At 44.1% G+C, this 13,737-nt stretch overlaps 1 protein-coding gene across 1 annotated transcript in view; it reads left to right on the top strand.

Moving 5' to 3' along the window:
• Positions 1-10,666, top strand: part of LOC139687724 (translation initiation factor IF-2) — a 74,275-nt gene extending 63,609 nt beyond the window's left edge. The window contains exon 2 of the mRNA XM_071584988.1: positions 5,830-10,666. Within this exon, the coding sequence (XP_071441089.1) occupies positions 5,907-7,334 (1,428 nt within the window). The 5' untranslated portion in view covers positions 5,830-5,906 and the 3' untranslated portion in view covers positions 7,335-10,666. The remainder of the gene's footprint in view (positions 1-5,829) is intronic.
• The last annotated feature ends 3,071 nt before the right edge of the window (positions 10,667-13,737 follow it).

The following is a 13,737-nucleotide window of genomic DNA, read 5'->3' as shown; positions in this document are numbered from 1 at the left end:
TGCGTGCCTTCAAGTCCAGTCCCCGCCCTCATGCCCGCTTCAGTGGGTGCACTTTCTCCGAGTTCTTTTGTTCCCGCGACGACCCCATCCCCTCCCTGCCCCGGCCTCGCCCCCTACCCTCGGAGGCATTTCCCAGATCCGATGCGAGATCTTTTCGATTGTAACAATTTCCCCGGCCTCGGATCCCTCGTTCCCCCGTGACTTCCCTGGACGCCTCGCGGTAGCGTATTAACTCGGCCGGAAGTCGAGCGATCCGGGTTCGAATGCCGATCGGTGCACAACGGGTGTATCCACTAAACGCCACCGTCGGAACATTTCATCACTTTCTTCAGATATATTTGCCAGATTCTTCAGGTGTGATGGACCTGGTTGCGAAAGGAAAAGACAACTGCCAACTCCTACTTCTTGTCCAAACCTCGTCTTCTCTTCTTGTGTGTGCCTTTGAGTTTAATGAGCGGATCCTTGCTTTCCCGCACTTAATCCAGCGGAGTCACCCGAGGCTTCGGGGGTGTCTGAAAATGCTTGATGAGAATCTTTGGGACTAACTTACCGTTTCTTCGTCTTCTCCGCTATCTTCCTGCGTCTATGCCATGCCGGTCGATTATTATTTAGGATTGGGAGAGTGAACGTGGCCCCTGCGGCTTCGTGTTGCTTCCTCATTTACGCCAACGATTGCCCTGAAATGCGCCCCCTCGTTGCGAATATGCCGGAGGAGCGCGTGCTCGTTTTCCCCTCTCCTCTCTCCCACTTGGATGCCTCGGTCGGGGGGACATAGTATTCGTCGCGAGCGATAACATTTACCTGCTGTACCGAAGGTGCAGGTCCTGAGGGAGTGTGCCGTCAGTTCAGGCATTTAAAATTTTTCAAATGATGTCGTCTGCAACACCACATATGTACTGGTGGTGGTCACATCGCGCACTACTGGTAGTTTTATGGTGTGAATATGTATTAAATTAACGTTAATTGCTTGAGGCACAGCGTATTCGTAATTTAGAAAACATATATATGCCTTCGGTTTTAATTAAACGCTTTAATTTACACAACAATTTTTAATTTTTTAATTTTTGGACCCATTTTACCAATGGTTTCCTGGGTCCACTTTTATTTTACTTCACAGTTAGTTGGGGATTCCTTTGAATCTTAGTTCCCCTTTTTACAAACAATAATGAGACATAAGGAAACAATATACATAACAAAACAGACAAAAATAATCAGACATAAGGAAAGTTTTTCTAAAATTTTAACATCTACAGGTGCTTATATATGTTGGGAGTTAAACTAATGATAAACAATTCAAGAAAAAAAAAAAAATCACTCAATAGACATATAGAATACATTGCTACATTTTACACAAAATTTCACACAAAATATTTCCCAGTTGGTTCGCTTGTTGTGGTTCACTATTTGCTGGTTTTCTTATTGCAAATTTTCCGAGCAGGTTATTGTTGTTCTTTAGGCAGAATGTAATCATTTCCCTAAAGCTCGTTAGCTTCTCTTCCATACTGTTCCATAAGAGTTGCCGCTCTGTCTCATAGAAAACACAATCCTCCACTCTGTGTTCTGCTGTGTCTTCTTTTCCACAGTTACACAGAGGGGTAAAACATTTCCCTATGAAGTGTAAGTAGGAGTTAAAGTTTCCATGTCCGGTTAACACTTGTGTGCTTGCTGATGTGTGTTAAATATTTAATTTTATCCGGTCATCTATGTTCGGAAATATACGGTGTGTTTTCCTTCCCTTTTCTGTTCTGTTCCATTCGTCGTTCCATTCTCTATGTGTTTCCTGTCTCAGTAGTCTTTTTAATTTTGATATTTGTACTGCATTTTCTGCATCTAACGAGAGGTTGAAATACTCTATATTTAATTTTTTCCTTGATTTGTTTATAGCAATTCTTTCCCAAATTCGGTATTTTAGAGGTGGAGTTGCAGCCACTATACAGATTGCGTCGCAGCTCACGGTGGAATAGCTGTTGCACATCGCTATCAAGCAGGCACGCTGTGTCTCCTTTAGCTTTCTCTCGAATCTTGCGAGATTGACTCTATGGGACCAAATTTCGCACCCATAAGTGACAATGGGTATTACTACTCCCTCATAAATGTTTTCCATCGGTTTGAGGCCATATGTACAACGGCAAAGCCTTCTTATGGCACCAAAGATTGTCTTAACTTTCGAGCAAGTGTAGTTCACGTGAGGTTGGAAGGTAAGTTTATCGTCTATGTGTATGCCGAGGTATTTAAAGGTCTTCGTTCTCTTTAGCTGTTTCCCATTGATTTTACATGCCGGGTTTCTTAATATTTTTGCTCCTAGGGTCATGTATTGGCTTTTTTCTATGGATAACTTCAGTTTGTTACTTTTTGCCCAGGTTTCTAGGATAAGTAGAGTTTTCTCCGCCAACATTTCCAGCTCTTTTCTGCTGTTTCCAGGGATAGTTACTGCGATGTCATCCGCGTATGCGATAATATCGCACCTATCCGGGAGTTCTTCTCTTAAAAGCGAATTGGTTAAGAGGTTCCACAAGGTTGGGCCAAGAACCGAACCCTGTGGGCACCCCTTCGTGGCTACTTTAGAGAACTTGAGGTGTTTGCTGGAGTATTCTATCACGCGGTTGGTAAAATAGTTTTTGACTAATTTTATTAGGTTGTTGGAGACCCTTAAATATTTTAGTTCTTTAATTACGGATGGCCACCAGACGGAATCAAAAGCGCCTTTTATGTCTATAAAAACCACCATGGTGTATTTGCAATCGTTGTCAGTTAGTCTCAGCAGTTTAGTTATGGCATCAATCGTGCTTCTCCCTGGAGTAAACCCGTATTGCTTGGGGTGGTAGATCTGGCATTCCCCAGCCTCTTCTATAATTCTCTTTTTAATAAGTCTCTCCATTACCTTTCCCAGCTCTGGGAGGAGAGTGATTGGTCGGAATGCTTCAGCGTTCGCTGGGCCTTTACGCTTATCCTTTAGAATAGCGTGTAGCTTCCCAAGTTTCCAGGTGTTCGGAAAGTATGAGAGGACTATACAATCATTAATGATATTGGTTAGCTCTCCTGAGATAGGCTGACACAGTTTTCTTATTACAGTACCCGGAATCTGGTCGTGGCCGGGGGCTTTGCCATCTCTTATCAGGTAGATGGCTTCACTGACTTCCTCGTCTGAGAAGAGCCTTGCGGCGCTTTTCTCAAGCGGTTCATTGTACATTCTCCTGGTAGACTCGTGGTAACAATTATCTGATTGATCTTCGTCAGGTAGAAGGGTGTCCAACATTTCGTCCATCCATTCTTCTATCAGCATTACCTCACCCTTGTCATTTCGTCTAGTCCCTGGTATTGTTGGGAGTTTCAGTTTATCTGAGAACAGCTTGTAGATAAAGCCCCAGGAGTTGTCTCCAAAGTTTTGTCTAGCAAACTTTCTCCAAGCATTTTCTTTGGATTTTTTAATACGTTCCTTATATATCCTTAGCTTTGCTAGGTATCTCAGACGATGGATTCCTCTGTCCTCGTTTCGACTCTTTTGGAAGACGGTTCTCAGTTTGTGGACTTGCTTTTTGAGGTTGTTTAGGTCGTCATTCCACCAAGGATGAGTTTTTCCTCTGTAATATCTTACTGGAATACTTGTTTTCATGGAGCTTTTAATAGCTTTGGTTAGTCTTGCTATATTAAGATCTATTTGCTCCGTTGTGGGTGTCCATGGAGTATTCCGTTCCGAGGCTACTAGTTCGTTCAGGAAGGTTTCCTCGCATTTTTCCCAATCAGCGTTTTTCAGTATATATCTCATTTCGGGTGTTTCCCTGTAACTAGCTTCCTTAATGTCGAAGGTGATCAATTGGTGGTCACTGGTAATCTTCCCTGGCCGGACTTTCCAGTTGGTGATATTTCGGATGATTTTGGCATTACCGATAGTCAGGTCTATGTTGGATTTGCCATTCGGACTGGAGAAGGTAAACGGTTCTCCGATACAGTTAGCAATGTAGAGGTCTTCAGCTAGGACTAGTTCTTCAATTAACTTTCCTCTAGAGTCCGTAAACACAACAATGGGAAATGATGATATCCCATTGTTAAACTTGCATGTGATGAAATCGGTGACGCTTATAATTATGTTGTCCTCGTGAAGACAGCCGACCATTGTTGCGTTCTCGCCCTGATGCGAGGAAGGACGATGGAAGTTCCCCAGAAGAGTGAGAGATGGTTTCCTGCGTTTACGTGTTTTCTTTGTGTAACAGATTACAATTACATTCTCAAAAGATTATGTTTGTATATTTCGTACTTTTAAAATTCATTTGTTTATTTTACCGTTTCCTAACGGCTTCAAACCTCTTCCATGAAATGAGAGTCCTGGCAAAATAGAGAGAAGCATTTTGAAACTGTCTAAGGCGCCACAGTCTGTGCGATGACTCATTTACCCAACTAGTAGACAGGAGAGTGTGACGTGTGAGTACTCCGGGGTTGTCTGTCATTGATCTCTCCTCGTAGGAGTGGACTGTTCCTGCCTTCGGACTGGTTGGACCGCGGGCGGTGCTTCGGTGGGCTTACGGCGGCGTATGCTCTGGACGCGATCGGGGGGGTGGGGGTATGTGAGTGCAGACCCCCCCCCCCGGGGCCTCTCTTGTTCGCTCGCCTCGCCGACTGAAGAGCCGCTTCGCTTCTCCTTTCTTTCGCGTGACGGCGGCGGCGTGGTGGTGCTTCTCCCCCCCCGCCACCCACCCCCCCTTCCCTCCTCGGCGAGAAAGCTGGCTCGCTTTCACCCGCGCGGAGGCAGGACTCCGTCGGGCGGCCGGGGGAGGGAAGGGGCAGTGGGTAACGTGTGGGAAATAGGCGGAGGGGGCATGGCTGTGAGAGCGTTGCTCTTGGCAAGTCAAATCGTAGAAGGTGCAGTAGTGTGTGTTTTCTCTCTCTCGCGAAGTTCGCAGTTTAAAAAACGAAGTCGAGCAGTGTTGCCCGCCCATTTCGGACATCATCAGGCCTTTGATGTGTTGGTGGTCCAACTCCAGTCCTCCATTATTTCCCTTCCCAGGACTTTATTTATTTATTTATTTATTTATTCAGTATAAGTCCGAAAACAGCACATTTAGGCCTTTACATCGAACTATTAACAACGATAACAATGTCACATTTACAAACACCCAAGCCCTAGATGGAGGGAAACTCACCCAGGCGGGAATCGAACCCGCGACCCTTGGAATGGTAGACGAGGACGTTACCCCGCCGCCACCGGGGCCGGCGAGGCCGGCCGGACTTATATTTTCACAGCCATGCAACACGAAATGAAGAGCAATATCATAATACCAAAATATTATTGGGCTTATAATTAAAATTACCCTAGTGAGTTATTAAACTAAAAAATCAGCCTATAAGTAGTTATTTAAATAAAATACATAATACTCATTAGATCAAAAATATATCAAGGGACAAGGAAGAGAGTTCCTTTCTCTTTGGATGGTTCAATCAACGTTACATATATGTTCAGTAGACATCCAATGTTGTTCATGAAACTGTCGAGCAGTTGGTTTCTTACGAGTGTTGAGAGAGAGAGAGAGAGAGCGATTCTTTCCCTAATATCGTAATAGCCTCTGGCGTACTTTCGATGGTTAACCCAAACAGTGGCGTGAAGTTATCGGATTTGTCGGCGAAATCTCAATGAAAATAATAAGATTAATTACAGTGTGTTCATTCTGACACATTTCCAGCAGCCTCGCGCCCCATTTCTGATTTGGTCGCGTCCGTGATCTTTGTAGATCCGTGATCGACAGCATCATTGTGGGAGGTCGCTTCGCCATCAAGCGAAGTTGTCGTGGTGTCCCTCTCGCCTCACCCTTGACCTGTGTTTTTCTCTTCCCGCAGGCCCTTGGCCGCTTGACCCCCGCAAGGAGCCGAGCGTCGAGAGGCCGTCGAGGGCGCCGCGTGGCGCTGCCGCTGCCATGAAGTCGGCGGCCCCCATGGACGTGGTGGATGAGGTGGTGGCCGCCGTGGAGGAGGACGAAGACGGGGGCGTGGACGAAGACGATATATTCGGCGGCGGGGGCCACTGTCCCCGCGGGGGCCTCCACCTGGCGCGGGCCCGCCTCACGATGATCAGTGCCAAGTACCGACTCAAGGAGGAGCGTCGGAAAGTGCTCAAGATCTCCGTGGCCAAACTGAAGAGGATAGACGACCCGGAGAGCTCCCTGCGCCGGTCCGTGCTCATCAACAACACCGTTCGGCGGCTGCAGCGGGAGGCGCGGGACGAGAAGATGCAGCGGCAGCAAGCGACGACCGCACCCGCGCCGGCCTGCCACCACCTCCTCCCCTGCCACCACCTCCTGGCGCGGCCGGCCATCGCGTCCGCCGCCTCCTCGCCCCTGGACGCGCCCCCCGCCAAGTCGCCCCTCGACCCCACCCCCGACCTCGCCCTCTCGCTCCCCGACCTCTCCGACGCCCTCGTCGACGACGACGCCCTCGCCCCGAGACTGGCCCTCCCCGACCCCGCTTGCCCGTCCCCAGCGGACCCCGCTCCGGCCCCCGCGGACCCCGCCTCCGCCCTCCTCCTGCCCCCGGAGGCGGCGTCCCCGCCCTCCCCCACCTCCTGCCCACCGTCCCCCACCTACCTCGGCTTCGACTCCATGGAAGACGACGACGCCCCCCCGTTCCCCCCGGCCGCCACCTCCCCGGACCCCTTCTCTCCCAAGGGCATCCTCGACGACGAAGACGAGCCGGTGCCCGTCCCCTCCCGCCCCCCGCCCCCCGCCTGCCTCTCGGACGAAGACAAGATGGCCGAGGAGGAGCGGGAAGCGTGCGGGGCGCTGGTCACGTGCCTGGACGAGCTGGTGCAGGTGACGACGGGGCTGTGCCGCGCGGAGGAGGGCGTCGGAGGCGTGGAGGCAGCGGTGGAGGAGGAGGAGGAGGAGGTGGAGGAGGACGTGCACTCGGTGCTCAGCCAGTTCTACATGCCGCCCACGCCGAGGATGCTCACGTCGATCGACGAGGAGGAAGAGGAGGGAGAGGCGATGGTGCTGGCGAGCGCGAGGCAGTGCGGCCTGCCGGAGCCGCGGGCCGCAAGGACCCCGCGGAAGAGGGCCGCGTCGCCGGGGGATGGACTGCTGCTCTTCCAGTTGGAGGAGGAGGAGGCGGAGGAGGGCGCCAAGAGGCGCCGTCTGTTGGGTGCGGAGGAGGAGCGCGAGGGGGAGGAGAGGGTGTCGGCGAGGGTGTCGCCCGGGCGCCGGCCCGGGGCCCGCCCGGGGCGCCCGACCTCCGACGGCGAGGCGGACGGCGCTCAGGCCCAGACACAGTTCTCTTGTGGACACGCGTCCATATTCGGCGAATTGCAGTCCGTCGTGTTCCACAGTCTCATTGCCTCCCTCGAGTCTTAGCATTTGGGCTGCTGCTGCCATTACATGGCGTGACAGTTGCCCTGACTGGCATTGGTGGTCGTTGTTGACATTGTGAGTGGTGTGTCCTGCCTATTTTTGTTTTCATTGTGGCATGGCGGTCGTTCGCATTTATTAACGTTTCTTTGGAAGTGGATCTTGTCGAGATATGAAGAAAGTGAGAAGTTTTCTCCTTTGCATATGGCTCTCTCCGTGCATTTCTCTACCATCCCATCAAACTCTATGTACCGTAGCAAATCTCATGACCGTATGCTGGTTTGTTGAATCACGGTATGATCTCGGAAATGCCATCAGACGTGAAAGTCCATAACATTTTACCAAGAAAATTACATCTTTGTGGCTTGGTAATTTGAAAGAGAGCCTTGCGCATAAAACAAGATTATTTATATTTTTGAAAATTGGAGACTGAACGTGTGTTGTGTACACATAAGATCACATATTAAGCACAAAGATCAAGACATCCAGGAGAAGAAGAGAAAGAGGTGTAAAAATATAATATGGACTCATAAATAAACAAATACCTGTTGCTCTATTGCTGAGTTTGTTAGCCAAATGTTTCAGATCTTGTAATGTTTACTTTTGAGTGTTTCACAACAACCAATTTGTACAAAAAATTAAGACTGTGTTGTGTACCTTGTGTTATAAATTAAGTATATGTGTTGTATATGTTTTCATATTTGTGCTCTAATAGAACTGGTAATATGTTTTACAGACTTGCCTTCTGCGTCTCTAACTGAATTGTTTCAAATCGCAACAATTATATTTTTTTTTACATTTTGCCTCATTATGGGAGTCTGACTTGCATTAATGTGCCATGATCGCAAAAAGCTCCTGCAAAGAGCTTCAAAGAGTTCTTCAAACACATTTTTGGGTTGAAAGATTATCATTTCATCTAAATATCCCCCTTAAAATATCAAATGAGGTGTTTTTTTTTGTCAATTAGGTGCAGCAATATGATAGTTTCATGAATTTTTTTTTCATATTAAAGACATCAAAGTACCAAATTCAATTGGGCATATGTATATAATTGTATATACACTTAATGCCATTTCATTGATCGATGATCGTGAGAATGTGATATTTTACATAAACCTTTGGGAGGTGTGATGACCAGTAGGCATTTCTGGTTGTCAGAAATAATTTGTTTGAATTCTGTGGTTCCTGTATAGGAGGTCAGGCAAAATCACTAAATGTACACACAAAGAGTCTGTGATAAACCTTTTCAATTATGCTCTTGTTTGGAAGTATCCTTGTATATCTTGGTACAAATCCTATAAATCTGAACTCAATGTAGGGCTTTGGGTAGTATTAATAATATGAAATGACTGTTTGTAGGCTGTCGTCTTGAAACACTGGCTAATTGTGGTAGTCTAGCCATGTATTCAAGATTGTGTACAGAGTACCATTTCATAGAGCAAGTCATTAATCAATGCCGTGGCATCTCTTTTGAGATCCATCGGTATGTATTTGTGAAGATATGTTAACTCATTCCAAAGATATTTCTGCTTGAAATCATTTAGTGACATTTTTGGCAAGCTTTTGTAACATTGGATTAACAGGAATGCTGTCCTTAAGGCAATTAGAATTCTTACTTTGTGATAAAATTTTTTATAAATTATGAATTTAACTGAACACATTTTGCGTCATGCCTTTCAATGACTTGATCTATGTCCACGGAGGAATTTTATCCCTGAATGGGGCTGTATTTATGAAGTGGTTTTTTCTTACAAAGATAACATGTAAAACTAATGTGCTTGTCATATCCAAAAGATTAATTTTAATGAATCATATGCAAGTAAGCAAATAATATAGCACTGAATTCATTATCACGATGTGAGTTTGTTGGATGATTTTTTGTCTTTTTTTAAGGCAAGTATTGTCTAACTGAAGGATAGGATGTAATTCATTACTGTTAATATCATTGCACAGAAAAGGTCCGGTGATGTAGTGATAATCATTACCAGAAAATATTTAAAAACAAATGTTTTGTATGTAGAATAGCTGCTTTATCTGTATAAAAGAGAAATTGTATATTAATCCTTTTGGGTAAAAGTGGGTGAATTGGGTTGTGAAGATTATAATATTTATTTTGAATATTTATGGAATGATGATAGCCAGAGAGAAAAAAAAGCAAATGAGCCTCTAAAACTATACCTTCAACCTAAGGCAGTGAATGAAAATGCTAGGAAGGTAATCTTGACAGGAAAATATGATCGATTCATACAGTGATACGTACATTTATTTTTTTATGGAATTTGCCCTACATTGTAGCTGTTTATGATTATGTGCAAAGGTTTCCGAGGGATGTTTTGGAATCGCTCGTGAAAGGAAATCTTTTTCAAATTTGGATTATAAATTAAAATTTTGTATTGGTTAACACTTCATTCATTAAAAAAATTGGTACTTAATAAGTAGGTATCCTCTGCAATATAGTGCAATAAGTGACATTTTGGTTTTATACTTATGGCAACATGCCATTCAAAGTACCTGATATTCACTCTCCTTGGCCAATACTCTAAATAAAAGTATTTTACTTATGACCAAATCCTTATTGTGTATTGGTGAATGAGGTTTTTTAGCAATTACCATAGAATTGCGCATTTCAAAATGTGCAAAATTCAGTTGACTCTTGTCTTTTTGTATAAGTATTGGCAAATGAATTGCTTAAATGTTTTGCATTTAGTTAAGTAGTCTGGGTGACGAAGCATCCACAATCAAATTAAAAGTCTCTGAAGGTCTAAAGGAATATTCTAAAGAGTGAGTCATTCATTTTAAATGTTTCAATGCAGCTGAATGTGACATTCTACACATCCCAGACAAATGTAAGACATGAAGTGATAATTTGTTACAAAAATTACAAATAGAAAGATGCATAAAAAGAAAGGATGTTATAATTAATTTCTTTCGTCTGAGCTTTCTTTCAAATTGTTAGGAATGAACAGATTTATTATCAAATTCCCATGAAATCCTTCTTTTCGGTGTAGACATTGAGCAGGTAATGCTATTATACCAATTAGAAAGAATGAAATAAGGGAACTGTACATAAATAGATTTTTAAAAAACTCGCCTTAGAGAGAAAGTTGTTTATGACTTGATACTTCTTTGCGTGAGTAATGGAGGACAAATGAGAAATGGAGGTAATATCTTTATATATATATATATATTTTTATGATTTGCCCCAATCATTGAAGATCTTGCCAGTCATGTAGTATCTTTATTAAAATGCTTTATATGTATTTTCTGCTGTGTGGCTGTAAGCATCATTAAGGTGATATGAACATATTAAAATAATAATAAAACATATGATTATAAAATGACTGTTATTTGAAAATTAATGTTTGATACTGTGGTGGACCATCTTTGCAATAATTATTTTGGGAAGGAATTCAACGGAAGGTGAGAGGGCAGGTAGTCGGGTTCAATGTAGGCATGCATGCCTGTAGAAATGATATGACACTCATTTTACCCATCACATGTAATACACATACATGCAAACGCACACATACCACACACACACGCAAAGACCATCCATAAACGCATACTAGAAACAAACCACACACAACACATACCACACAAACAAGTACAAAACACACTGCAATTGGCACGCATCCCTACGTACAAGACACCACAAATGCCATTCACGCATGCCACGCAAGCACAACACAATTACACAACACGGACTCCATGTACACAAGCCACATGCATGCCAAACACATGTGCAAAGACAAAAAAATGCACTCACCACACTTGCATAGACCACAAAAAATACAAACTAAGACCACGCAAACAGATGACAGAATGCCACAGGCATGGCACACGTACAAACGAAACACACCAAAGCCAATCAACGGCCAAAGAAACATGCCACATTCACCACTCACACAATTCAATTCACTCTTACGCAACACAAACACCAAACACACCCACACCCGAAAATAACGCGAAACGCAAACAAAATGTCACCTGTGTGTACTTAATGAGGTATATCTAGGCTGCATAGAAGTCAAAGATGAAGGTTTTGGACGAAATATTGAAAATTTGACATGTTTTTAAGTCCAAACAAAAATGGCACCAATGCCGAGAGAGGAATAGTCGGATCACATACAGGTGTCATTTGTGTAGTGACTTTTAAATGTCATGTTTCCATTATTTTTACAAATGTAACTAACTCTCTGCAGACAATGTTGTCATTTTTGTGGTGATTAAAAGGTGTCAAATTTTATTTATTTTTCATAACACGTTGTCCTTAGAAGTGACCATAGCAAGTGAAATGTTCATAATTTCCTCCCCTACTTTCTTCTGGGTCTTCTTACTTTATACTTTCTGTTATTCACAGGTTAGGTCACAGTGGTGTCTTTTTCGAAGTCACCTCAAAATATGAAATTATTATCATTTCGCCCAATGCCTTGGACATCTTCACCGTTCACACATGCCACGCGGAATCAAATGGTGTCATTTTCGACATGAAATATACATCTGTATTTTACGCTATTTAGTTCAAATCTTTGGCAACCATGTCGTGCAAAATGCTGTAATTTTCGAGGTGACATAAATATGTCAAATTCTCACTATTCCACTATTTCTTATTTTTCCCCTTTGTCATCTATGTCGACCAAATATTACATTAGGAAAACAATTGTTTCATTTTTCGAAGTGACTTAAACATTTTAAATATTTATTATTCTTTCTAATTTTCTAAATTTTGGTTTCGTTTTGCCTAATTCAATGTTGTCGTCGAGATGACGATTCTTGGCATCATTTTATCCATCATGTCATTATAAATAGAAATTTTGGGTACTCGGTTTTTTCTAAACCGTTAAAAATATATTTACTTTGAACCTAAAACCAGAATTTTGTATTTACAATTTTTCCTTAAACTAATTTTTTATAAGCCGAAGAACATTTCGTTGAGTTTTCCCGAAACCAAAATATCTTAATTTTTTAAAAAGTTTTAGGCAGAAATTAATTTTTGTCGATTGCGGTCGACTTACCACGAGGGGCAACGGATTGACGATCAATACCACATCTGTCATCCTGATGTTCGCGCGCGAAAGACTCTCAGACAAGGTGTTCGTTGGTTATGAATCGGTCCCAGTCCCAGGCCGTTCATTCCCTACTCTTTGCGTTGCCTCCAGTGCTTAAGCTTCGGCCACGTCACGTCGCGATGCGAGGGCAAGGTCACCTGTCCGAGCTGTGGCGAAGGAAAGGGTAAAGATTACACCTCCGGGACTCTTTTTTTATCAATTGCGAGGGTACGCACCCAGTGTACTCCCGCGATTGCCCGAAGATGGAAAAGGTGAGTATGGTCATGGAAATAAAGACGATGGACAAATACCTTATTTGGAAGAGAGGAGAACATATAGGGCACTGATTGCCCCAACAACGTTCTCCCGGTCATTTGCTTCCATTGCGTCGACCCCAGTGACCAAGTGCACCATAGCCACGCAAACAGACGGTCTGCAAAATAACAACGCACCGGAAATACAGGCACCAAAAAAGAAACGGGCTAAAGCGACTAACAGGAACATTCAAAATGTGGAACCCAGTCTGGCGGCTCCTTCAAAAAAGAATCCGCCTTAAGCCACCATAGGAGGAAGGCCGAGAAGGCCCCATCACCAACGCCTCCGGCAAAAACGTGGGAAGCCGGAGGTAACAGAACGAGGACCGCAACATCTCCGATTCTGAGGTCCCTGCAAATGAGTGGAAGAGGTGACATCGTTTTAAACGATGATCATTCCATAAGTCGGACATCTCACCACTTTTTATTAATAATATTAATTTATTTATATATTTATTCCTTTTGAATTATACCTATGGCTTTAATTTTGCAGCAGAACTGCAATGGCTTCTATCGGCACAAACAGGAGATGGCCGTTTTAATACAAGATTTCAAACCCTCTTGCATCTGTCTCCAAGAGGCTCATTTTAAGGCTGCCGACAAGGGTATTTTAAAGGGGTTCACTGTTTTTAGGTTAGACGACACCGGTGGTCAATGAGCCCAAGGTGGAGTAGCAGTTGCAGTTCGGGAGGCCTTTTACACCTCCCGAGGGCAACTCCATACCCCATTCCAGGCGGTGGCCGTCACAGTGTGCAGAGGATAACGTTATTCAACTTTTATTCGCCTGGGAGTGCACCGGTAACTCGTTTTAACAGTTTCAATGGAGAATTCTCATCTATAGCTGCTCTCTGTCTATGTTCGAGTAGCCTCGCTACAAAGCTGAAGATGTGCGCGCACGACGATCTATGCGGGAGTGATCACTTTCCTCTTTTACTCGCCCACTTCCTTCGAACCACTTCAAGTCTCACGAGAATTGGCTTATTAACCGACCCCGACTGCCCAGTTTATAAGCGCGAATTTATTTTCAAACACAACGCTTCTTTCGAC

Source organism: Hetaerina americana, unplaced genomic scaffold (assembly GCF_022747635.1).
Source record: "Hetaerina americana unplaced genomic scaffold, ioHetAmer1.1.p SCAF_2, whole genome shotgun sequence".
NCBI classification, from domain to species: domain Eukaryota; kingdom Metazoa; phylum Arthropoda; class Insecta; order Odonata; family Calopterygidae; genus Hetaerina; species Hetaerina americana.
This window is presented reverse-complemented; position numbering and strand designations above follow the sequence as displayed.